Source organism: Phyllostomus discolor, chromosome 3, assembly GCF_004126475.2.
Source record: "Phyllostomus discolor isolate MPI-MPIP mPhyDis1 chromosome 3, mPhyDis1.pri.v3, whole genome shotgun sequence".
NCBI classification, from domain to species: Eukaryota; Metazoa; Chordata; class Mammalia; order Chiroptera; family Phyllostomidae; genus Phyllostomus; species Phyllostomus discolor.
This window is the reverse complement of record NC_040905.2, coordinates 124,751,345-124,777,895: the sequence shown is the minus strand read 5'-3', so window position 1 is coordinate 124,777,895 and position 26,551 is coordinate 124,751,345. Positions and strand designations below refer to the sequence as shown.

General features: G+C 36.9%; 1 protein-coding gene across 1 annotated transcript in view; it reads left to right on the top strand.

The window, feature by feature from the left end:
- LOC114506931 (ATP-binding cassette sub-family A member 3-like) overlaps positions 1 to 26,551 on the top strand; it is a 309,809-nt gene that overhangs the window by 210,805 nt on the left and 72,453 nt on the right. Inside the window, exon 23 of the mRNA XM_028524874.2 lies at positions 4,039 to 4,217. Within this exon, the coding sequence (XP_028380675.1) occupies positions 4,039 to 4,217 (179 nt within the window). The remainder of the gene's footprint in view (positions 1 to 4,038; positions 4,218 to 26,551) is intronic.

The window sequence follows — 26,551 nt, the reverse complement described above, 5'->3', positions numbered from 1 at the left end:
TAGATTCAACACAATCCCTATTATGACATATTTCACAGATATAGAACAAACACTTCCAAAATTTATATGGAACCATAAATGACCCCAAATAGCTGCAGGATTTTGGAGAGAAGAACAAAGTAGGAGGGATCACCGTACTTGATATCAAACTGTATTACAAGGCCACTGTAACCAAAACAGCCTGGTATTGGGATAAGGACAGACACATACACAAATGGAACAGAACATAGATCCCAGAGACTAACCCAGATCTCTCTGGTCAATTAATATTTGACAAAGGGGGCAGAAGCGCAAAATGAAGTAAAAATAGCCTCTTCAACAAAGGGTGTGGGTAGACCTGGACATCTGCATGCAAAAAACTGAAACTCAATCACCAATTTACACCATACAAAAAATAAACTCAAGGGTGGATAAAAGACTTAAATATAAGTTGCAACCTCATAAATATCCTAGGGAATAATATAGGCAGGAAAATCTCATATTTTTCACACAGCAATATTTTCACCAATATGTCCTGTAGAGCAAGAAGCATAAAGGAATGAATAAACAAATGGAACCTCATCAAAATAGAAAACTTCTGCACAGCTAAAGAAAACAAAGGTAAAGTGAAAAGGGAATCAAGCATATGGGAAAATATATTTGCCAATGATCTCACAGACAAGGGTTTGATATCCAGTATATAAAGAACTCACATGACTCCACTCCAGGAAGACATAAAAATCCAATTAAAAAATGGGCAAAACACTTGAACAGACACTTCTCCAAGGAGGATATATAGAGGGCCCAGAGACATATGAAAGGATGTTCAACATCACTAGTCACCAGAGAGGCAAAATAAAACCCAATGAGATACCACTTCATACCTGTCAGAATGGCCATCACAAACAAATCAACAAACAACAAGTGTTGGTGAGGTTGTGGAAAAAAGGGAACCCTAGTGCACTGTTGGTGGGAATGCAGACTAGGGAAGCCAGTGTGGAAAACAATATGGAATTTCCTCAAAAAACTAAAAAAGGAACTGGCTTTTGAGCCCGCAATACCACTGTTGGGATAATACCTTATGAATCCTAAAACTCCAATTCAAAAGAACCTATGCACCCCAGTGTTCCTAGCAGTACAATATACAATAGCCAAATGCTGGAAGCAACCTAAATATCCAGCAGTAAATGAGTGGATAAAAAAAAAACAAACTATGGTACATTTACACCATAGAATACTACACAGCAGAAAGAAATAAGGAACTCCTATCCTTCAGGACACCATGGATGGAACTGGAGAGCATTATGCTAAGTGAAATAAGCCAGGCAGTGAAAGGCAAGTACCATATTATCTCACCTACAAGTGAAACTGAATCAACAAAAAAAAACAAGCAAGCAAAATATAGCCAGAAACATTGAAATAAAGGACAAACTGACAGTAACCAGAGGGGTGGGCAGAGAGGTATAATGGGGGAAAATATGGGAAGATCTATCAAGCAACAGGTATAAAGGACACATGGACAAAGACAAAGGGAGTAAGTTCAAGGGTGGAAAGTGGGGACTGGTGGGATGGGGGTCATGGTGAGGTGAAAATGGAGATAACTGTACTTGAACAACAATTTTTTAAAAAAAAAAAACACCTCCAGGTCCATCTATACTATACCAAAAAGGTAAGGTTTCCTTCATTTTTATGGCTGCATAGTATTCCATTGCATACATTTACCACAGCTTTTTTGTCCATTCACCTACTGATGGGCACTTGAGCAGTTTCCAGATCTTAGCTATTATGAATAATGCTGCTATGAACATAGGGGTGCATATATTCTTTCAAGTTGGTATTTTAGGATTCCTAGGACATATTCACAGAAGTGGGATCACTGGGTCAAAAGGCAGTTCCACTTTTAAATTTTAGAGGAAATGCCATACTGTTCTCCACAGAAGCTTTCCCAGTCTGCATCCCCAACAGAACACTAGGGTTCCCTTTTCTCCACATCTGCACCAGCACCTGTTCATTATTGAGGTATCCATGGCAGCCATTCTGGTGGGTATGAGATGAACCTCACTGTGGATTTAAATTGCATTTCTCCAATAATTAGTGGCATTGAGCATTCCTTCATGCCTTTTGGCCATTTTCATGTCCTCTTTGGAGAAGTGTGTATTCAGGTCCTTTACTCATTTTTTAATAGGATTGTTTGTCTTCCTGGTTGTGAATTGCTTAAGTTCTTTATATAGTTAGGAAACTAACCCATTATAAGATATATCGTTGGCAAATATCCTGTTTGGTTTTTTTTTTCCTTTGCTGCCCTTACCCTAGGAGACAGATCAGTAAAAAATATTGCTATGAAAGATGTTTGAGATTTTCCTGCCTGTTTTCTTCTAGGTTTTTATGTTTCCATGATTTATATTGAAGTCTTTTACCCATTTTGAGTTTATTCTCATATATGGTATGAGTTGGTGGTCTAGCTTCATTTTATGCATGTACAATTCCAATTTTCCCAATACCATTTATTGAAGAGACTATTTTACTCTATTTTATACTTATGACCCCTTGTCAAATATTAATTGAGCATAAAGACATGGGTTTATTTCTGCGCTCTATGTTCTGTTCCATTTATCAATATGCCTGCTAGCACCAGACTAGTTGTTCTATATCTGTGAAATATGCCATTGACATTTTAATAGGAATTACATTGAATCTATAGATGTCTTTTAGTATGGACCTTTTAATGATATTAATTCTTTCAATCCATGAGCACAGTATATGCTTCTGTTAATTTGTATATTCCTTAATTTCTTTCTTCGGTGTTCTGTAGTTTTGTGAGTACAAGGTCTTTTACCTTGTTGGTTAAGTTCATTCCTAGATACTTTATTTTCTTGTTGCTATATCAAGTGGAATTTTTTCCTGATTTCTCAATCAGAAAACATTTTGTTTTTGGTGTACAAGATGCCTTCAGTTTCTGAAGAGTGACTTTGTATCCCACTTCTCTGTCAAGTTCATTTATTTGGTGCAGAAAAACAAACAATCTAATTTTAAAAATGGGCAAAGGACCTGAACAGACACTTCTCCAAGGAGGACATAAGGAAGTCCAGAGACATATGAAAGCATGGTAAGCATCACATGCCATCAGACAGATGCAAAGTAAAGCCACACTGAGATAGCACCTCACAACTATCAGAATGGTCATTATAAGCAAATCAACAAACAATAGGTGCTGGTGAGGTTGTAGAAAATAGGGAATACAGACTGGTGCAGCCAGTGTGGAAAACAGTATGGAATTTCCTCAGAAAGCTAAAAATGGAACTGCTTTTTGACCTGGGAATTCCACTGCAGGGATCATACCCTAAGAATCCTGAAACACTAATTCAAAATATTCTATGCACACCAGTGTTGACAGCAGCACAATTTACAATAATCAGCTGCTGGAAGCAGCCTAAGTGCCCATTAGTAAATGAGTGAATCAAAAAGCTGTGGAACATTTACACAATGGAATACTATTCCAGAAAGAAAGAAGGAACTCCTATCCTTCAGGACACCATGGATGGAATTGGAGAGCATTATGCTAAGTGAAATAAACCAGGCAGTGAAAAGACATGTACCATATGATCCCATCTATAAGTGAAACCTAATCAACAAAACAAACAAGCAAGCAAAATATAACCAGAGACATTGAAATTAAGAACAAACTGGCAGTAACCAGAGGGGAGGTATGAGGGGATGATGTGGGGAAAAGAGGGAACAGTTATCAAGGAACATGTATAAAGGACTCGTGGACAAAGTCACAGGAGGTAGGGTTGAGGGTGGGGGTGGGGATGGCTGGGATGGGGGGAATGGTGAGAAGAAAATGGAGACAGCTGTACTTGAACAACAATAAAAAAATTATTATTCAAACTGTGTTTGTGTTGCAGAACAACCACTTCTCACACTCTAAATGCTTCTCAACTTATCCTAACATTTAATTTTATTGTACAGTTCTTCCTACTTGTTGTTTTCTTAGGCCTTGTTCATTACGTCAATCCCCGCAGTAAGATCTCTCTTTCTCTCTCCCTTTGCCATTCTCAGACACTGAAAAGACTGTTTATTCTTTAGAAGAGAAAATGATTGGAAAATATATGATTATGATGAGTGCCATAGGCCTTATTTGCCTTCTCTTGGTTTTCCTTTGGGAAACAACTCTGTGGAAATTAAGAACATTTCTCAATCAATACATTTACTTTGGTATCTATAGGACATACAAGAAGGTGAGTAATTAAGCATAGACTTTAAGAATAACTTTAAGAAAATGGAATATGAAACCTGAAAAGCATGTAGTTACATATGACTACTTCAACTGGAGAAAACTCTATGTCCCCCAAAATATGAGGGGAAAACAAAGAAACTGGAATTGTCATCTGGAGGTCAAGCCCTTTTGTAGTGTAGGTTATCCCACAAATTGAGTGTTCTAGGAACACATGTGAATCATTGTATCACCTGGCATTTTTGTGAGAGGCTGCATTTGGCTTCAGTAAAGTTTTTTTGAAGACTCTTTTAATGAATTTGCTCATTTCATGATGAATGATTTACAAGCGCATCTACCAACACTACACTGAGTGTTTAACAGTTTTTGACCAAAAAATGACATGACCCCCATACCCCCCATTCCCCTGACATTACAGCAAATGACTTTTTTATTTCCCCCGAATAAAAAATTCCTAAAAGGGAAACATTTTGCTGATGTGGAAGAGGTGAAACAAAAAATGGCAGAAGCAATAAAACACATCAAAATTAATTAGTTCAAAAACTGGAGCAGTGGAAAACATGTCTTGATAGGTGTATTGTATCAAATAGAGGGTACTTTGAAGCTGACAGAAGTTTAAACATATAAGAGTAAATACACAACTTTTTATAAACAAATTCTGGGATTTGGTTAGTTATTTTCATATATTTCCTTAAATTAAGTGTATTAAGTTATAATTTACCTACAATAAACTGCATTCATTTTGTTGTTCATTTCAAAAAACCAAGTTTTATTTATTAATTTGTTCTATTATTGACTATTTTCTCCTTCATTGAATTTTTTTGTTGTTGTTCATTACAAATGTTAGTTATTTTTTAGAGAAAGAGAAAGGGAGGGAGAAAAAGGAAAAAAAAAACATCAATTGGTTGCCTCTCTTACACCCCCATGGGGACCTGGATGGCAACCCAGGAATGTCCCCTGACCAGGAATCAAACAGGAACCCTTTTGGTTTACAGGCTGGCACTCAATCCACTGAGGCACACCAGCCAGTGCCATTCTAATATCTATTTTTTTAAAAAAACGTACTTTACTGTTGTTCAAGTATAGTTGTCTGCATTTACCCCACCACCACTCCACCACCCCACCACCCCAGCCATCCCACCTCCATCCCCTGCTATCAGTCCCCTTGGTTTCATCCATGTGTCCTTTATAGTTGTTCCTGGAAACCCTTCATTCCCCTTATCCCCCCAACACATCTCACTTCTGGTTACTATCAGAGTCTTCTTAATTTCAATGTCTCTGATTATATTTTGCTTGCTTGTTTTGTTGATTAGGTTCCACTTATAGGTGAGATCATATGGTATTTGTCTTTCACTGCCTGGATTATATTATGTAGCATGTTGCTCTACAGTTCCATCCATGTTGTTGCAAAGGGTAGGAGCTCCTTCTTTCTCTCTGCTGCATAGTATTCCATTGTGTAAATGTACCACCGTTCTTTGATCCACTCATTTACTGATGAGAACTTGGGTAGCTTCCAACACTTGGCTATGGTAAAATGTGCTGTTATGAACATTGGGGTACATAGGTTCTTTTGGATTGGTGTTTCAGGGTTCTGAGGATATAATCCTAGCAGATGAATTGCTGGGTCAAAAGGCAGTTCCATTTTTAGTTTTCTGAGGAAAATCCATATTGTTTTCCACAGCCTGCACAAGTCTGCATTCCGACCAACAATGCACTTGAGTTCCCTTTTCTCCACATCCTCTCCAACACTAGTTGTTTGTTGATTTGTTTATGATGGCCGTTCTGAGTGGTGTGAAGTGGTATCTCATTGGGGTTTTAATTTGCACCTCTGATGTCTAGTGAAGCTGATCATCTTTTCATATGTCTCTGGGCCCTCTGTATGTCCTCCTTGGGAAAGTATCTGTTCAAGGATTTCCTCATTTTTTATTGGGTTGTTAGTCTTCCTGGAATGAAGTAATGTGAGTTCTTTATTCATTTTGGAGATCAAACCCTTGTCTGAGGTATCATTGGCAAATATACTTTTCCATACAATTGGTGCTCTTTTCATTTTAATGCTATTTTCTTTAGACATGCAGAAGCTTTTTAATTTGATGAGGTCCTATTTGTTTATTCTTTCCTTTATGTCCCTTACTCTGTGGTACACATGTCAGTGAAAATATTGTTGGGTGGAATGTCTGAAATTTTCCTGCCTATGTTCTTCTCTAGAACTTTTAGGGTATCACAACTTATATTTAAGTCTTTTATCCTTGAATTTCTTTTTGTGTATGGTGTAAGTTCATGACCAAGTTTCATCTTTTTGCACATAGATGTCCAGGTCTATCAACACCCTTTGTTGAAGAGGCTATTTTTATTTCATTTTATGCTTCTGCCCCCTTTGTCAAATATTAATTGATCAGAGAGACCTGGGTTAGTTTCTGGGCTCTCTGTTCTGTTCCATTTGTGTATGTGTCTGTCTTATCCCAGTAACGGGCTGTTTTGGTTACAGTAGCTTTGTAATATAGTTTGATATCAAGTATGGTGATTCCTTCTACTTTGTTCTTCTCTCCAAAATCCTGCAGCTATTTGGGGTCATTTATGGTTCCATATAAATTTTGGAAGTGTTTGTTCTATATCTGTGAAATATGTCATAATAGGGATTGTGTTGAATCTATGAATTGCTTTGGGTGGTATGGACATTTTGAAGATGTTAATTCTTCTGATCCATGAACATGACATATGTTTCCATTTGTTTGTGTCTTCCTTAATTTCTTTTTTTCAGTGTTGTGTAGGTTTCTGAGTATAGATCTTTTATCTCCTTGGTTAGGTTTATTCCCAGGTATTTTATTTTTCTTATTACTATAGCAAATGGAATTTTTTTCCTGACTTCTGTTTCACATCTTTCATTATTGGTTTACAGAAATGCCTTAGATTTCTACATATTGACTTTGTATCCCACTGTTTTGCCAAATTCACTTATTAGGTTGAGTAGTTTTTTGGAGGAGTCTACAGAATTTTTATATACACCATAATGTCATCTGCAAATAACGACAGTTTTGCTTTCTCTTTTCCAGTTTGGATGCCTTTTGTTTCTTTTTTTTTGTCAGATTGCTGTGGCTACGACTTCCAATACTATGTTGAATATGACTGGTGAAAGCAGAAATCCTTGTCTCATTCCTGATCTTAATGGGAAAGCTTTATGTTTTTGCCCATTGACTAGGAGGTTGGCTGTAGGTCTTTCATATTTGGCCTTTATTATGTTGAGGAATTCTCCCTCCGTTCCCACTTCGCTGACCATTTTTATTATAAATGTGCACTGTACCTTACTGAATGGTTTTTCCACATCTATTGAAATGATCAAGTGATTTTTGTCATTCATTTTGTTTATGTGATGTATTACATTTATCGATTCATGAATATTATACCATGCTTGCATCCCTGGGATGAAGACCACTTGACCATGGTGTATGATTTTTTTAATGTATTGGTGAATGCACTTTGCCAATATTTTCTTGAGGATCTTAGCATCTATATTCATCAGCAATATTAGCCTGAAGTTTGTATTCTTTTGTATATCTTTATTTTGGGGGATAAGGATGAGTCTCACTTCATAAAAAGACTTGGGGGGTCATCCATCTTCTTGGATTTTTTGAAATAGTCTGTGAAGGATAGGGATTAGTTCTTCCTTAAATGCCTTGTAGAATTCTCTTGTGAAACTGTCCAGTCCAGGATTTTTGTGTGTTGAGAGTGTCTTTATTACTGCTTCAATTTTGTCAGCTGTTATTGGTCTGTCCAGGCTTTCTACTTCTTCATTCAGTTTAGGGAGATTATATTTTTCTAGAAATTTGTCCATTTAACCCAGGTTTTCAAATTTCTTGGCACATAGTTCTTCATAATAATTTTCCATTATACTTTGTATTTCTGTGGTATCAGTTGTAATCTCTCCACTTTCATTTCTGATTCTGTTTATTTGGGTCCTCTCTCTTTTTTTCTTGATGAGTCTGTTTACAGGCTAGTCCATTTTGTTTACCTTTTCAAAGAACCAGTCCTGGATTCATTGATCCTTAGAATTGTGTTTTAATCTCTACGTCATTTAATTCTGCTTTGATTTTGGGTATTTCCTTCATCCTACTTGCTCTGGGCTATCTTTGTTGTTGTTCCTCAAGTTCTTGTAGGCATAGGGTTAAGTTGTGTGTGTTTTTTTTAAACGTTTCTATCTTTTTTAGGTAGGCCTGTATCATTATGAACTTTCCTCTCACAACTGCCTTGGCTGTGTCCCATATATTTGGGATTGTAGTCAGTTCACTTTCATTTGTTTCCAGAAACCCTTTGATTTCCTCCTTGATCTCATTCTTGACCCATTCATTGTTTAATAGCATGCTATTCAATCTCCATGAGTTTGAGTGTTTTTGGATTTTTTCCTTGAGGTTGGTTTCTAGTTTTGGTCCCTTGTGGTCAGAGAAAATGCTTGATATGATTTCAATTTTCTTGAATTTGTTGAGGCTTTTTTTGCATCCTATCATGTGGTATATCTTTGAAAATGTTCCATGTGCATTTGAAAAGAATGTGCATTTAGCTTCTTTAGGATGAAAGGCTCTCTCTATATATCAGTTAAGTTAATTTGATCTAGGACATTGTTCAATGCCACAAAATCTTTGTTGATATTTTGTTTGGAAGATCTATCCATTTTTGACGGTGATATGTTAAAGTCCTCTACTATAATTGTGTTGCTGTCAATATCTTTCTTGAAGTCCTTGAAGATTTTCTTTATGTACTTGGGTACTCTATTTTGGGTGCATATATATTTACAATGTTTATGTCTTGTTGACAGATTCTATTCTTGAGTATGATGAAGTGACCTTCTGGGTCTTTTTTTGTGTCCCTTGTTTTGAAGTCTATTTTGTCTGACATGAGTATTGCTACCCCAGCTTTTTCACTTTCACTTTTAGTGTGTGTGGATCTTTTCTTCTGAGGTGGGTCTCTTGTAGGCAGCATATGTGTGGGTCATGATTTCTTATCCATTCAGCTATTCTATGTCTTTTGATTGGAGAATTTAATCCATGTACACTTAAGGTTATTATTGATGGGTACTTATTCATTGCCATTTTTGTACCTATATTCATCTCTCCCTCACTCTTTTTTTTTCCTTTTCTTAAAGCAGGCCCTTTAGCATCTCTTGCAGGGCTGGTTTGCAGGAGGTGTATTCTTTGAGCCTTCTTTCATCTAGGAAATCATTATTTTGCCTTACTTTTAATTGAGAGCCTTCCTGGAGAGAGTAGTCTGGGTTGTAGGCCTTTGTTTTTCATTACTTGGAATATTTCTTGCCATTCTCTTCTGGCTTGGAACATTTCCATTGAGAAGTCAGCTGCTCGTCTTATTGGGATGTCCTTGTATGTTACTTCCTATTTCTTTCTTGCACCTTTAAGGTTCTTTCTTTGCCTTGTAATTTTGGCATTTTAATTGTAATGAATCTTAATTGGGCCTCTGTGTTTCCTGGATTTGTGTGACTTTTTCTCCCATCAAATTAGGGAAGTTTTCCATCATTACTTTTTCAAGCAGGTTTTCTATCCCTTGCTCTTCTTTGTCTCCTTCTGGTATCCCTATTATACGGATATTATTAAGTTTCATGTTGTCCTCTAGTTCCCTTAATACCACCTCATTGTTTCTGAATCTCTTCTCCTTTTCTTGATCTTTCTGGAAAGTTTTCTCTACCCTGTCCTCCAGCTTGCTTATTCAATCCTCTGCTTCATCTAGCCTACTTTTGATTCCTTCTGTGTTCTTCAGTTCAGAAATTGTATTCTCCATTTCCTCTTGGCCCTTGTTGGTAGTTTCTCTTTCCTTTTCCATGTTGATATGGTTTGCAGTGAGTTCACTGTAGTTTCCCTGTAGATCTTGTTAATTCTCTATGAGTTCATTGAGCTTCCTTATAACCATTGCTATGAACTCAATATCTGATCATTGACTTGCTTCTATTTCATCTAGTATTCCTCCTTTTGTTTCCTTTGGGGTTTTTTTTTTGTCTTCCCATTGTTTGTGAGACTCTTCTTGTTAGACTCTGCTTCTTAAATTGAATTGTTCTGACTCCCTGGGTTTGTAGTGTGAACTTCTGTGGTAGGAAACCTGTGAGGTTCAGTGGTGCATCTCCTTGATCTCCTGAACTTGCTGGTCTTGGGCTGTCATTTATGTTGGCTCTCTGTATGTCTTTGAATTTTGATTGTTGTTGGATCTTTCTTTGGTAGGGCCTTCCCTCCAGCTGGTTAACTAAGGGCTACTCCCACCACCATGTCTTGTATGCTGTTGTTCAGGTGTGGACAGGTTGTGTCAAAGCTGGGTCTGTCTGCCAGAGGTTTTAAGGCTTCTCTCTCACAATTGTTCAGTTTTATGTTCTGGGTAATTTCTCCACCATTTAGTTGTAATTCCAGATTGGTCCTGGGTGGAGGTTAATGTGGATTCCACTCATTACTTCACCTTCTTTTGTTATTATCTGTTGGAGGTTCTTTTGATGGTATATTCTCTCTTCCAGCAGGTATACTGGTGTTCACAGCTCTCACCTACTCTTTTATGTCATCAGTTGGAGGGGGAAGGCAAAATGGATTAAGACAGCAGGAGTGTATTCTATGGGATTTAAAGTGCCCAATTGTAGAGAAGAGATAGGAGATTCTTTGGATATGTATGGTGTTAACTATACATATAGTTAACTGTGATATTTTACCCAACTAGCCACTTTTTAGAAATGGTGGAAAGAAGATAAGACCTGTAGATGGGGGAAGGATTGTGAGTTGAATCCAGAAAACAGTGAGCTTGTGGTAAGTCAGATTATGAGATATAGTGAGAGTAAAGGATAGAAAATAGGTATAGTGTGAGAGAGACTAGAGTTAACCACAACAGTAATAAATTGCCAGAGGACAGTGAAATGGAAAGATCCAGGTGCTGTGTAGTATTTACAATTGTATGGAACAACAATTATCTACAATAGTACTGGAAAAATAATCATGACAGAATCTATGTGATTTGAATAACAAGAATAGGCAATACACAACCTAGAATAGTGTGGTTTTAGAATCAAAGTGAAGTGAAAGAAGGAAAATTAAAAATACCCTATGAAAGAGAGAACAAGGAAAACCAAACAAACAAGATGAAGAAAACTAATCAAAAAGAATATAATAAAAAATACTAATAAAATAAAAGTTGTAAAAATAATGAAAAATTAATAATAATACAAATAAACAATAACTTGCAAGTTCTCTACAATAGCAAAGTAAAATTTGTCTCAGCTTCCCAGTTGTTGTGATGATCCCTCTTTGGTTCTTATTCTGGTCCTTTCACAGCTCCATGTCTTATTGTCTCATTTGTGGATTAAAAAAAGAGAAAGAAAAAAAGCCTCCTACTGGCTTTAAACCAACCAAGTGAATTCTGCTGCTGGTCTTCTTGGCTGCAGCAGGCTAAGGGGGTCGTGTTTCACTTTTCTCCCTTCCTGTGGTTTTGCAAGGATGGAGGTAAGGTCTGGGCTGCAATCTTCACAGTTTCCCAGCCTCCAGCCCAGTTCCTTGCTGTGGGGCCCCAGTGCCTTTCTGCACCAAGCCTAGGCCTTTAGTCCACCAGCTGTGCTGTCCTTGAAGTGTACCAATTAGGGGCAAATCACACACTACCTTCCTGCTCTTTGCTCTCCTAGATGCTAGGGACTCTCAGAGTCTCTCCAGGGTAGGTTGGCTCCCCCACTGAGTTAAGTCTTTCTGGGAACTGCTAACTCCCTGAGACCTGCTGCTCTTCTCTGTGGAGGGACTCCACCATGTAAACCAGCTGTGACTGCCTCTGTAGGTGCCTGTGCATGCCTCTGGGGCTGCAGGCATGGGCACGCAGGCTCCACAGCTGTCACTGCAGAGAGGGCAGGGGTGTGGCTGCGGCTATCACATCAGGAGCAGGCCCACAGCAGAGGCTGTAGCTGTACAGCCCTGGAGTTTTGGCCAGCTACCATGGGGGAACTCCCTAAATAGGCACTGAGAGCCTCCCTTTTTTTCCTTTTTTTAAAAAAACAAATTCCTCCATTCAAGCCTGCTGCTCCAAACAAGTGCCCAGCCCAACTTTCTCACAGTGCAACTTTCCAACCAGACCAGAGACTATCCGGGTCAGAATCTGTTACAGCCCAACTCTTCTCCCTTCTCCAGGCATCACCAGGCTCCCCAGTTTCTCTGTTAATAACCCAGCCATCATCAACAGCTTCAGCAGGTAAACACCACCCCTGTGTGTTTGCCACTTTGTTTTTATTCCCCCCAGAGACTTCAAGCATTCAGGTCCATCCTGGTGTCCCTCTATCCTCTGTTTGGCAGGGGAGGAAGCTGTTGACCTGACTTTCTTCCAAGAATTCTCAGCAGGTCTGGCAGGTATCAGGCCTTGGGCTGCAGCCACCCTGGTCCCCATTCTGGTCCCTTATTGTCTCAAAGCAATCACCTTACCATCTGATTTTTCAGTCTTCTACAATTTTTGGCCTCCAACCTTCATATATGCTGGGGTACTGTTGGCTGTTCACTCTGTTCCTCAGAAGGTCAGCTAGGTATTCCACCTGTGCTCAGTGGGAAGTGGACTCCACTCCCACCTATCTCAAAGTCATCTTCCAAAAGCCCCCATTCTAGTGTCTTCATGAAGCCTGCAGCCATAGATTTTAGATCTGTATTCTTTTCTAACCGAAGTGTTGAATGCTAAACGTTTCTCTATAAGCAGTGTTCCAGCTGTGCCTTGAAAAAAAATTGTTTATATTTTTATTATAAACATTTAAAGTATTTTCTAATTTACTGTATAATTTTATTTGTGATGTAAGGATTATTTAAAATTCTGTGGAATAATTTCCAAATATTTGGGAGTTTTCTAGACATATTATTGTTATTGATTCTTAATTTAGTTCCTCTGTGCTCAAAGAACATGCTTGTACTCAATCCTTTTAAATACCACAATGTTTGTCCTTTGGTTCAGCATATGATCAATCTTGGAAATGCACCATGTGTACTTAAAATAAATGTGTATTTTGCCATTTGTTAGTGGTAATGATGATTGATGGTATGGCTTATATCACTTAGTCTTTAACTGATATTTTTGTCTGATTGATTTATTGATTGCTGAAAAAAGGACTTAAAATCTACAATCCCAAATGTAGATTTTTTTATTTCTCCCTTTAATTCTGTCAAATTTTCCTTGATATATTTTAATCTTTCTTATTAAGCCCATAAGTATTTATTATTGTTATCTCTGGTAATATTCTTGGTCTTGAAGTCTATTTCCTCTGGTATTAAAATGGCTCCTCCAGACTTCCTGCACTTGCTTTTTGCATGGTATATCACTTTATATCCATTTATTTCAAACTTTTATGTCTTTATAAAGTGGCTCACTATAAACAGCATGTGGGTGGTTCCTAACCTTTTTCTGTTCTGATTTCTCTTTTAATTTTGAGCATTTAGTCCTTGATTGATATGGTTGTACTTTCATCTACCATATTTATTATTTGTTTTTTGTTTATTTTTTTCTGCTTTTGTTTGTTTTTTTATATGCTTTCCCATTCCTGGCTTTCTTTGAGTTACTTTAATAAATTTTGAATTCCATTGCAATTTCTCATTTGATTTTTCGCTGTACTTCTTTGCATTAGCTTCAGTGATAATTATAGGGTTTATAAAACATATACTTAATTTTTCATAGTTTATATGAGTTAATCTTGTAAAATGTAGAAAAAAATGAAACTATAAATTTCCATTTCTACCCATCATTGTTTATAATGTTATTGTTTTCATGTCTTATGTCTCTGTATATCATTATGTTATTTATTAACTATGAAAAAATAATATAATTCTCTCTCTGCTGTCCACTAGCATAATCCTTGCCCATCTTCTTTTTGGTGATGGAGAGTTGTCATCACACATTTCAGAGTAATTAGTAGAAAAAAATGTTCTTATATTTATGCATATATAGCATCTTTGGTGCTGTTTATTTTTACCTGAATACATGAGTTTTCCTCTGCTATTATTTCTCTCTAGACTGAAAACTTTCTTAAGCATTTCTTAAGTAAAGAACTGCAGAAGGACTATCTTAGTTTTCCTCTATCTGAAAATTATTTACCTTTATTTTTGAAGTATTTATTTTTAGAAGTTTGAATTGGTAGTTTTTATTTTTTAATCAACACTCTAACAATGTCATTGTATTGCCTTCTGGCTTTTTAAAATTTATATGTGAAGAAAGCAATCGTTCAAATCATCCTCCTTTATGTAATGCATTGTGTTCTTTGGCTTTTTTCAACCACCAGTTCGATTTTCATGTACCAAGGCATGATTCCAAGTTGGCTAAGATAAAACCATATTTTCCAGAATCCTCCTCCTTGTATTACTCCAGTCTAAAGTTGGTGACAAAAAATTCCCAAGGTATTTGGAAGGCAGAATTGAAACACCACATTGTTCTCTTAAAATTGTTATGATTAGTGACAGCAAAAACAGCTATAAAAGTGCTAATGGAGTCCAGCTTTTTGTGTTCTTCCCTTTCTTCTAACTGCTTGCCTTCCTGACATAGCAACCAAGGCTGTAATGCAGGAATCAAGCCATCCAGAAATTTCAGTCTCCGTAAGTTTCCTTCAAAGTCCCAACCACAAGTTGGAAGTGGCAGGCTTCCAAATTCTCTGGAAGTTTCTGTTTCTCTATCTGCATTCTTGCTACAAAATATCCATTAGTGACTTTTCTGTGATTCACCAGTGCTCCAGCTATATTTGCTCTAGGTCTATTCAGATATTCTGGGGATTTTTTTGAGTCAGTTTTAGTAATTTGTGTCTTTGGAAAACCTTATGATTTTACCTAAGTTATCTAATTTATTTGCCTGTAATTGTTTATTACTTTATAAGCCTTGTTTGTTTATATTTACATCAATAATAATATCCCCTTGTTTCTAATTTTAGTATACTCTCTTTTGTCTTGGTCATTCTGGATAAAGGTTTGTAAATTTTGTTCATTTTTGCAAAGAACCAACATTGATTTTTATTTTCATTATATTATGTTCTCTATTTCATTAATTTATACGCTAATGGCCATTTCTTTCTTTTGCTTGCTTCAGCTTTAGCTTGCTTCGCTTTTCTGCAGTGTATTAATGTGGCAGATTATGATGTTGACTGAGATTTTTCTTCTTTAAACATAGATGTTTAGAGCTATAAATTTTCTTCTGAGCACCAATATAGCTGCATTTCAAAAGTTTTATGTTGTATCTTAATTTTAATTCATCTCAAAGCATTTTCTATTTTTCTTTGTATTTTCTTATAAACTTAGTAGGGTGACATTACTTAATAAAGTGATTTAAGTTTCAAGTGTACAATTCTACAATATGTCATCTGTATATTGCATTGTGTGTTCACCCCCCAAAGTCAAATCTTATTCCCTCACCATATATTTTACTCCTTTTACTTTTTACTACTCCCTCCCCTTCTCTCTGGGAACTACCATACTGTTGTCTGTGTCTATGAATTTCAGTTTTATGCCCCATATATGAGTGAAATCAAATGATTCTTCACTTTTTCTATTTTTTGCTTAACATGATATTCTCAAGGTCCATCCATGCTGTTGCAAATGGCAGTATTTCATATTTTCTTATGGCTGAGTATATTCCATTGCATATATGTACCACATCTTCTTTATCGAATAATCTATCAAATTACACTCTGGTTATTTCCCTGACTTGACCACTATAATTAACATATATCTGTATGAACAAATGTTTTCAAACTTTGGAGTAGATACCCAGAATAAGGGTTGCTGAGTCATACTGGAACTCTATATTGATTTTTTGAAGAACCACCATGTTGCTTTCCATGGTGACTCCACCAGTTTATATTCCTACCAGCAATAATAAGAATTCCCTTTTCATTACAAACCCTACAATACTTATTATTTGTGCTATTGATAATAGCCATTCAACAAGTGTGAGGTGTCATCTCATTGTAGTTTGACTGGCATTTTCCTTATAGCTAGTACATTTGAGCATATTTTCATATTTATATTGATCATTTGAGTGCCTTATTGGGAGAAATTTCTATTCAGGCCCTCTATTCTTTTTTAAATTGGATTGTTTGTTTGGTGTTGAGTTTGCTTGTCTATGAGACATCCACCTCAAAACAAAAGATTTACACAGACTGAAAGTGAAAGGATGGAAAGATCTTCCAAGCAAATAAACACCAAAAAAAGCTTGAGTAGAAAAACTTATATCAGACAAAACAGACTACAAAAAAAAAAGGCCATAACAAGAGACAAAGAAAGTCACTACATAATATTTAACAGAGTAGTCCAACAAGAAAACATAACTCTTATAAAAATATATGCACCCAACTTAGGAGTACCTAAATATATAAGGAATATCTTGAAGGACTTTAAGAAAGAGATAAACATCAATACAGTCATCATAAGGAATTTTTACACCACACTGCCAACAATGGATATATCTTCTGAACAAAGAGTCAACAAACATATTGTGGCATTGAACAACCCTCTAAACCAAATGGACTTACTGATATTTACAAAAAAAATTTCATGCCAAAGAAGCAAAATACAGCTTTTCAAATACACATAGATCATTTTCAAGAATAAACCACATGGTAGGACACAAAACAAGCCTCAAAGAAATTGAGAAAATTGAAATTTATAATATCAAGCATCTTCTTGGATCACAGTGGCTTGAGACTAGAAACCAACCTCAAAAAATCCCTCAAAAACATTTAAATACATGAAGACTGAATAACATGGTATTAAACAATGAATGGGTTAACAGTGAAATCAAGGAAGAAATCAAAAAGTATCTGGACATAATGAAGGAAATTATAAGAGGAAACTTCATAGCAAAAGAGGCCTACCTAAAGGAGATAGAAAAATCTCAAGTAAAAAACTTAATCCTAGATCTAAAAGAACTAGAGAAACAACAACAAACAAAGCCCAGAGTGAGTAGAAGGAAGGAAATAATCAAGATCAGAGTAGAATTAAATAACATACAGACTAAAAAAACAATTCAAAGGATCAATGAATCCAGGAGTGGGTTCTTTGAAAAGATAAACAAAATTGACAAACCTATAACATACTAATTAAGAAAAATAGAGAGAAGACCCAAATAAATAAAATCAGAAACAAAAGAGAAGTAACAGCTAATACCACAGAAATACAAAGGAGTGTAAGAAATTACTATGAACAACTATATGATAGGAAACTGAAAAACCTGGGAAAAATAGATAAATTTCTATAAACATATAATATTCCAAAACTGAATCAAGAAGTAGAAAGCCTGAATAGACTGATAACAACTAGCAAAATAGAAGCCATAATAAAAAAAATTACCAGCACATAAAAGCCATGGACCATACATCTTCACAAGAGAATTACACTAAACATTAGGAGAACTATCAGGAGATAGTTCTCTTAATGAGGAGTTTTTCCTCAAACTATTCCAAAATATTTAAGAAAAGGGAAGACTTTTAACCCTTTTAACAAGGTGAATATTATCCTAATTTCAAAACCAGGTAAAAACACAACAAAGAAATAAAATTAAGGCCAGTATCTCTGATGAATATAGATGGCCAAAAGGCTCAACAAAATTTTGGCAATCTGGATCCACCAGTATGTAAAAAAAATCATACACCGTGATTTAGTGGGATTTATTTTTCACAGGATATTAGGATGGCAACAATATTTGAAAATCAATAAATGTAATATACCACATAAACAAAATGAAAAATATAAAGCACACAATCAGATTTATAGACACTATAAAAGGATTTGTTAAAATCTAGCACCCATTTATGATAAAGACAGTAAGCAAAGAGAGAACAGAGGGACCATACCTCAACATAATAAAGGTCATATACAGAAAGCTTACTTCCAACATCACACTGAATAGATAAAAACTAAAAACTTTTCACTTAAGAAAAGGGGACACACTTTCACTACTCTTATCCACATAGAACTAGAAGTTTTAGCCACAATCATTCGACAAGAAAAAGATAAACAGGCACAGAATTGGAAAGGAGGAAGTAAAGCTGTTATTATTTGTATACAACATGATAATGTACATAAAAATCCTATAGTTTCCAACAAAAAAATACTCAACATAATACATGAATTTGGCAAAGTAGCAGGATACAAAGTCAAGATTCAGAAATCAATGGCACGTCTCTATACAAACAATGAAGTACCAGAAAGAGAAACCAAGAAAAAAATCCCATTTGCTATAGCATCCAGAAAAATGAAGTACCTGGAAATTTAACTATGGAAGTAAAATATCTGTACTTTGCAAACTATACTACACTAAAGAAAGAAATTAAGGGAGATATAAATAAAAGGAGGCATATACCATACTCATTGATAAGAAAAAAGTAGCATCATTAAAATGTTCATACTAGGAAGGCACAAGATAGTGGAGGAGTGAATGGAAGTCATACTAACCTCCTCCCAGGACCAATCTGGAATTACAACTAAATTGTGGAGAAATCACCCAGACAAACAACTGAACAATAGTGAGAGAGAAGACTTATAACCTTGGACAGACAGAAGAATCTGTTTCAGCCCAAACTGACTAGTAAGGAGTACAGTAGAGACTCAAGCAGGCTGGCTGAGTGCCCAGAGGGATAATTAAGGGGCCAGGGGCCTGCAAAGAATGGGTTCTAAAACCTAAGCTAGGATCCCCAGCCTAGTGCACCAAAGCCCACAAATTACACAAAAAAACAACCAGCAGTAAAAAGTGGCAGGGTTGCTCTCTGCCAGAGATGGACAGCTGGAAATACAAAGAGCTGTTTAAGAGCCAATGCACAAATTTTCTTTTTTTTTAACATTGCTTACATTTTTATTTAATTAAATAGAATTGTCAGCTTTAAGAATATCCTCAACATTTATACTTTGTAGTTTAAACTGATTTATGTTTTTTAACCCTTTTCCTGCTGAGTGAAATGGATGATTCTGAACAAAATTCAAAATATAAGAAGGACAAAGCAACAAACAACAAGTGTTGGAGAGGATGTGGAGAAAAGGGAACCCTAGTGCACTATTGGTGGGACTGCAGACTGGTACAACCACTGTGGAAAACAGTATGGAATTTCCTCAGAAAACTAAAAATGGAACTGCCTCTTGACCCAGCAATTCCACTGCTAGGGTTATATCCTAAAAACCCTGAAACACCAATCCAAAAGAACCTATGCACCCCAATGTTCATAGCAGCACAATTTACAATAGCCAGCAACCTAGGTGCCCATCAGTAAATGAATGGATCAAAAAATGATGGTACATTTACACAATGGAATTCTATGCAGTAGAAAGAAAGAAGGAGCTCCTATTCTTTGTGACAGCATGGATGGAACTGCAAAGCATTATGCTAAGTGAAATAAGCCAGGCAGTGAAAGATAAATACCATATGATCTCACCTTCAACAGGAACCTAAACAAGAAAACAAGCAAAAAAGCAAAATATAGACAAAGACACTGAAATAGAGAACAGGCTGACATTGACTAGAGGGGAGAGGGGAAGGAATTGCAGGGGAAATGGGGAAGGGTTTACAAGAACAAGTATAAAGGACACATGGACAAAAACTAGGGGGAATGAAAATGGGAGGGAGGTGGGGAGGGCTAGGTGGGTGGGCTGGGATGGGAGTAAAAGACAGAAAACCATACTTGAACAACAATTAAAATAAAAAAATAAAAATAAATGCAGAAGAAAAATATAGAAGCAGGATTTTCCTTTTTAATTCTCTTTTTTTATTGTTGCTGAAGTACAGTTGTCTCCATTTACTGCCCCCCCAACCCCAGTCATCCCCACTTCCCCCCTTCAATCCTACCTCCTTTGGTTTTGTACTAACTCCAAATTCCAGGAACTCTTCCCCCTTTTCCCATTATCCCCTCCCACCTGCCTCTGGTTACTGTGAGTTTCTTCTTCACTTCAATGTTGCTGGTTATATTTTGCTTGCTTGTTTGTTTTGTTGATTAGGTTTCACTTATAGGTGAGATCATATGGTATTTGTCTTTACCATCTGGATTATTTCACTTAGAATAATGCTCTCCAGATCCATCCATGCTGTTGCAAAGGGTAGGAGCTCCTTCTTTCTTTCTGCTGTGCAGTATTCCATCACATAAATGTACCATAGTTTTTGATCCATTAATTTACTGATGAGCTTCTAGGACTTCCTCATTGTAAATTGACATTCATGAATTTTCATTGGCAGCCACTTATCCTTGCCTCCAGCAAAGCCAGCAGCAAACTGGGTTAGAGATGCCTGAGGAGGGACTGGGGATGGAGTCTCTGGGGACAGAACTAACAGAGTAGATGCTCAGATCCCAGTACAGAGTCATCCACCATATGGTAAAAGCCATCATGCTCAAGCAGACCACTCCCCTCTGAGGGGGAGCAGCCCGAGGGGAAACAATACCTCCAGCTACAGAAGAGACTTTGCTCCAGCCCTGTGCTTCTTAAGCTTGACTGCTGAGTACAGAATGACCAGATTAACAACCAAAGGAGTCAGGCACAGACAGTAGATCCCTGAAAGTCTCAAACAGGATGCCTAAGGCCAGACAGGGTCAACATCTGACATCACAGAGGTGGATCCAGAAAGAAAAAGCAATGCACCTGCACAGCAGCGTATAAGAGGTGCTGGGCACAGTGACCCTCAGTCAACCAGCTGGAGGGAAGGACCCACCAAAGAATTACCCAACAACAATCAAAACCCTATTACATCTAGAGAGCCAACATAAACAACATAAAGGGCATCCCAAGAGCATCAAGTTCAGGAGATCAAGGAGACTGCACCACTAAATCTCACAGGTCTCTACCATTGAAGTTCATACCACAAGGTCACGGAGTCAAGACAGATCAATTTAAGAAGCAGAAACAAACAAGAAGAGTCTCACAAATAATGGGAAGGCAAAGAAACAACCCCCAATCAAAAGGAAAGGAGGAATCCTCAGAAAGAGTGATAAATGAAATAAAGGCAAATCAACTATCAGATATTGAGTTCAAAATAATGGTCATAAGGAAGCTCAGTGAGCTCAGTGAGAATTACAAAAAACTACAGGGAAGCTACAAGGAACTTACTGCAAAGTATATCATCATGAAACAGGACATAGAAACAATCAAAAGACCAAAGAGGAAATGAAGGATACAATTTCTGAATTGAAGAACACAGTAGAAGGAATCAAAATCAGACCACATGAAGCAGAGGATTGAATCAGTGAGCTGGAGGACAAGGTAGGAAAAAATTCCCAGAAAGAGCAAGAAAAGGAAAAAAGGCTCAAAAAGAACAAAAAAGTTCAGGGACAGGCAGGACAACATGAAATGTAATAATATTCCTATACTAGGGATACCAGAAGGTATGTGAGAAGAAAAACAAGGGATAGATAATCTGTTTGAAAATATAATAATGGAAAAATTCCATAATTTGATGAGAGAAAAAGTCACACAGGACCAGGAAGCACAAAGGATCCCAATCAAAACAAACCCAAAGAAGTACACTCTAAGACACATCATAGTTAAAATTGCAAAATTCAACAATAGAGAATCTTAAAGGCAGCAAGGGAAAAACAGGAAGTAATGATAAGGTTAAGAGCTGAATTCTCAACAGAAACACTACAAGTCAGAAGGGAATGGCAAGATATATTCCAAGTAATAAAACGCAAAGGCCTGCCAACAAAACTACTCTACACTGCAAAGCTCTCAATTAAAATGGACGGAGAAATTCCACCAAATCAACATTTAAAGATATTCTTAAAAAGACTGCTTTATTTTTTTTAATTTTATTTAAATCATTGTTCAAGTACAGTTTTCTCACTTTTACTCCCATTCCACCCCACCCACCAAACGCCTCCCATGTCCGTCCCATTACCACCACCCCCCCTAGCTTTTGTCCATGTGTCCTTTAAATTTACATCTTCCCATTCTCCCCTGAAATTCCCTCTTCTCTCCCCTCTGGTCACTGTCAGTCTGCCCCATATTTCAGTGTCTTTGGTTATATTTTGCTTGTTTCTTTGTTTTGTTGTTTCGGTTACTGTTAAAGGTGAGATCATGTGGTATTTGTCTTTCACTGCCTGGCTTGTTTGCTTAACATAATGCTTTCCAGCTCCATCCATGCTGTTGCAAAGGGTAGGAGCTCCTTCTTTCTTTCTGCTGCATAGAATTCCATTGTGTAAATGTACCATAGTTTTTTGATCCATTCATTTACTGAGGGGCATCTAGGTTGCTTCCAGCACGAAGCTATTGTAAATTGTGCTGCTATGAACATTGGGGTGCAAAGGTTCCTTTGTATTGGTGTTTTAGGATTCCTAGGACACAGTCCCAGCAGTGGAATTGCTGGGTCAAAAGACAGATCCATTTTTAGTTTTCTGAGGAAGTTCCATACTGCTTTCCATAGTGGTTGTACCAGTCTGCAGTCCCACCAACAGTGCACTAGGGTCCCCTTTTCTCCACAACGTCTCCAACACTTGTTGTTTGTTGCTTTGTTTATGATGGCCATTCTAACTGGTGTGAAGTGGTATCTCACGGTGGCTTTAATTTGCATCTCTCTGATAGCTAGCGATATTGAACATCATTTCATGTGTCTTTGGATCTTCTGTATGTCCTCCTTGGAGAAGTGTCTGTTCAAGTCCTTTGCCCATTTTTTAATTGGGTTCCTTGTCTTCTTAGAGTGGAGTCGTGTAAGTTCTTTATATATTTTGGAGATTAAACCCTTGGCTGAGGTATCATTGGCAAATATGTTTTCCCATACAGTTGGTTCTCTTTTTATTTTGATACTGTTTTCTTTAGCTGTGCAAAACCTTTTAATTTTGATGAGGTCCCATTTGTTTATTCTTTCCTTTATGTCCCTTGCTCTAGGAGACATGTCAGTAAAAAAGTTTCTGAGTGAAATATCTGAGATTTTCCTACCTATGTTCTCCTCTAAGACTTTAATGGTGTCACAGTTTATATTTAAGTCTTTTATCCACCTTGAATTTATTTTTGTATAAGGTGTAAGTTGGCGCTCGAGTTTCATTTTTTTGCACATAGCTGTCCAGTTCTCCCAACACCATTTCTTGAAGAGGCAATTTTTATTCCATTTTATGTTGCTGCCTCCTTTGTCAAATATTAATTGACTGTAGAGACTTGGGTTTATTTCTGGGCTCTCTGTTCTGTTCCATTGGTCCATGTGCCTGTATTTGTGCCAGTACCAGGCTGTTTTGTTTACAGTGGCCTTGTAGTATAGTTTAGTGTCAAGTATTGTGATCCCTCCTACTTTACTCTTCCTTCTCAAAATTGAAGCAGCTATTCGGGACCATTTATGGTTCCATATAAATTTTTGAAGTGTTTGTTCTATGTCTGTGAAATAAGCCACTGGTACTTTAATAGGTATTGCATTGAATGTGTAAATTGCTTTGGGTAGTATGGACAATTTCATGATTTTAATTCTTCCAATCCATGAACACAGTATATGTTTCCATTTGTTTGTGTCTTCATTGATTTCTTTCCTCAGTGTTATGTAGTTTTCTAAATACAGGTCTTTTACCTCTTTGGTTAGGTTTATTCCTAGATATTATATTTTTCTTTTTGTTATTTCAAATGGGATTTTTTTCTTGATTTCTGCTTCTGCTGTTTCATTGTTGGTGTACAGAAATGCCTTTCACTTCTGGATATTGACTTTGTATCCCGCTCTTTTGCCAAATTCATTTATTAGGTCAAGCAGTTTTTTGGTGGAGTCTATAGGATTTTCTATGTACACTATCATGTCATCTGCAAACAGTGACAGTTTTGTTTCCTCCTTTCTGATTTGGATGTCTTTTATTTCTTTTTCTTGTCTGATTGCTGTAGCTAAAACTCCCAGTACTATATCGAATAGAAGTCGTGAAAGTGGCCAGCCCTGTCTTGTTCCTGATCTTAGTGGAAAAGATTTTAATTTTTGCCCATTGAGTATGATGTTGCCTGTAGGTCTCTCCTATATGGCCTTTATTATGTTGAGGAATACTCCCTCTATTCCCATTTTGCCGAGTGTTTTTATCACGAATGGGTGCTGTACCTTATCAAATGCTTTTTCTGCATCTATTGATATGATTATGTGGTTTTTGTCTTTGCTTTTGTTTATGTGATGTATTATATTTACTGATTTGCAAATACGTACCATCCTTGCATCCCTGGAATGAATCCCACTTGGTCATGGTGTATGATCTTTTTAATGTACCATTGCATGCGGTTTGCCAGTATTTTGTTGAGGATTTTATCGTCAATGTTCATCAGCAATATTGCCCTGCAGTTTTCTTTCTTTGTTGTGTCTTTATCTGGTTTTGGAATTAGGATGATGTTGGCCTCATAAAAAGAGTTTGGGAGTCTTCCATCTTTCTGGATTTTTTGAAATAGTCTGTGAAGGATAGGGGTTAGTTTTTCCTTAAATGCTTTGCAGAATTCTCCTGTAAAACCATCTGGTCCAGGGCTTTTGTGTGTTGGGAGTATTTGATTACTGCTTCCATTTCTTTTGCTGTTATTGGTTTGTTCAGGCTTTCTGCTTCTTTTCCATTGAGTTTTGGAAGATTATTTTTTCTAGAAATTAGTCCATTTCATCTAGGTTTTCAAATTTCTTGGCATACAGTTCTTCATAGTGATTTCTTATAATCCTTTGTATTTCTGAGGTCTGTTGTAATCTCACTTCTTTCATTGCTGATGGTGTTTATTTGGATTTTCTCTCTTTTTTTCTTGATGAATCTGCTTAAAGGCTTGCCGATTTTGTTTATCTTTTGAAAGAACCATCTCTTGGATTCATTGATCCTTAGAATTGTGCTTTTAGTCTCTATGTCATTTAATTCTGCTCTGATCTTGGTTATTTCCTTCCTTCTGCTTGCTCTGGGCTGTGTTTGTTGTTGTTCCTCGAGTTCTTGTAGACATAGGGTTAGGTTGTTTGTAATGTTTCTAACTTTTTTAGGTGGGCCTGTATCACTATGAACTTCCCTCTCAGGACTGCCTTGGCTGTTTCCCATAAGTTTTGGGTTGTTGTGAGTTCATTTTCATTTGCTTCCAGAAACCTTTTGATTTCTTCCCTAATATCATTCTTGACCCATTCATTGTTTAACAGCATGCTATTTAATCTCTATGATTTTGAGTGTTTTGGGTTTTTTTCCTTAGCGTTAGTTTCTAGCTTCAGTCCCTTGTGATCCGAGAAAATGCTTGGTATGATTTCAATTTTTTTTTGAAATTGTTGAGGCTTGTTTTGTGTCCTATCATGTGGTCAATCTTTGAAAATGTTCCATGTACATTTGAAAAGAATGTGTATTTAGCTTCTTTGGGATGGAGTGTTCTGTATATATCAGTGAAGCCCATGTCATGTAGGGTATTGTTCAATGCCACAATATCTTTGTTGATTTTTTGTTTGGAAGACCTGTCCATTTCTGACAGTGGGGTGTTCAAATCCCCCACTATAATTGTGTTGCTGTCCATATCTTTCTTGAAGTCCTCTAAGATTTTCTTTATGTATTTGGGTGCTCCTATGTTGGGTGCATATATATGTACAATATGTATGTCTTCTTGGTGGATTCTTCCCTTGAGTATTATGAAATGACCTTCTGGGTCTCTCTTTATCGTCCTTCTTTGGAAGTCTATTTTGTCAGATATGAGTATTGCTACCCCGGCTTTTTTTCCCTTTCCATTTGCTTGGAAAATTTGTTTCCAGCCTTTCACTTTCAGCCTGTGCAGGTCTTTTATACTGAGGTGGGTCTCTTGTAGGCAGCATATGTGTGGGTCATGTTTTCTTATCCAATCAGGTATTCTATGTCTTTTGATTGGAGCATTTAATCCATTTACATTTAAGGTTATTATTGATAGGTACTTATTCATTGCCTTTTATGTACGTGTGTTCCTCTCTCACTCTCTCTTTTCCTTTCTTTCCTTAAAGCAGTCCCTTTAGCATCTCTTGCAGAGCTGGTTTAGTGGAGGTGTATTCTTTTAGACTTCTTTTGTCTGGAAAGCTTCTTATTTGGCCTTCTATCTTGATTGATAGCCTAGCTGGGTAAAGTAGCCTTGGTTGCAGACTTGTGGTACTCATTACTTGGAATATTTCTTGCCATTCTCTTCTGGCTTGGCGTGTTTCCATTGAGAAGTCAGCTGTTAGCCTTATTGGGGCTCCCTTGTATGTTACTTCCTGTTTCTTCCTTGCTGCCTTTAAGGTTTTCTCTTTGTCTTGAAATTTTGCCATTTTAATTATGATGTGTCTTGAGGTGGTTCTCTGGGTTCCTCTTGATTGGGACTCTCTGTGTTTCCTGGATTTTCTCTCATCAAATTAGGGAAGTTTTCCATCACTACTTTTTCAAATAGGTTTTCTATCCCTTGCTCTTCTTCTTCTCCTTCTGGTATCCCTATTATTCGGATATTATTA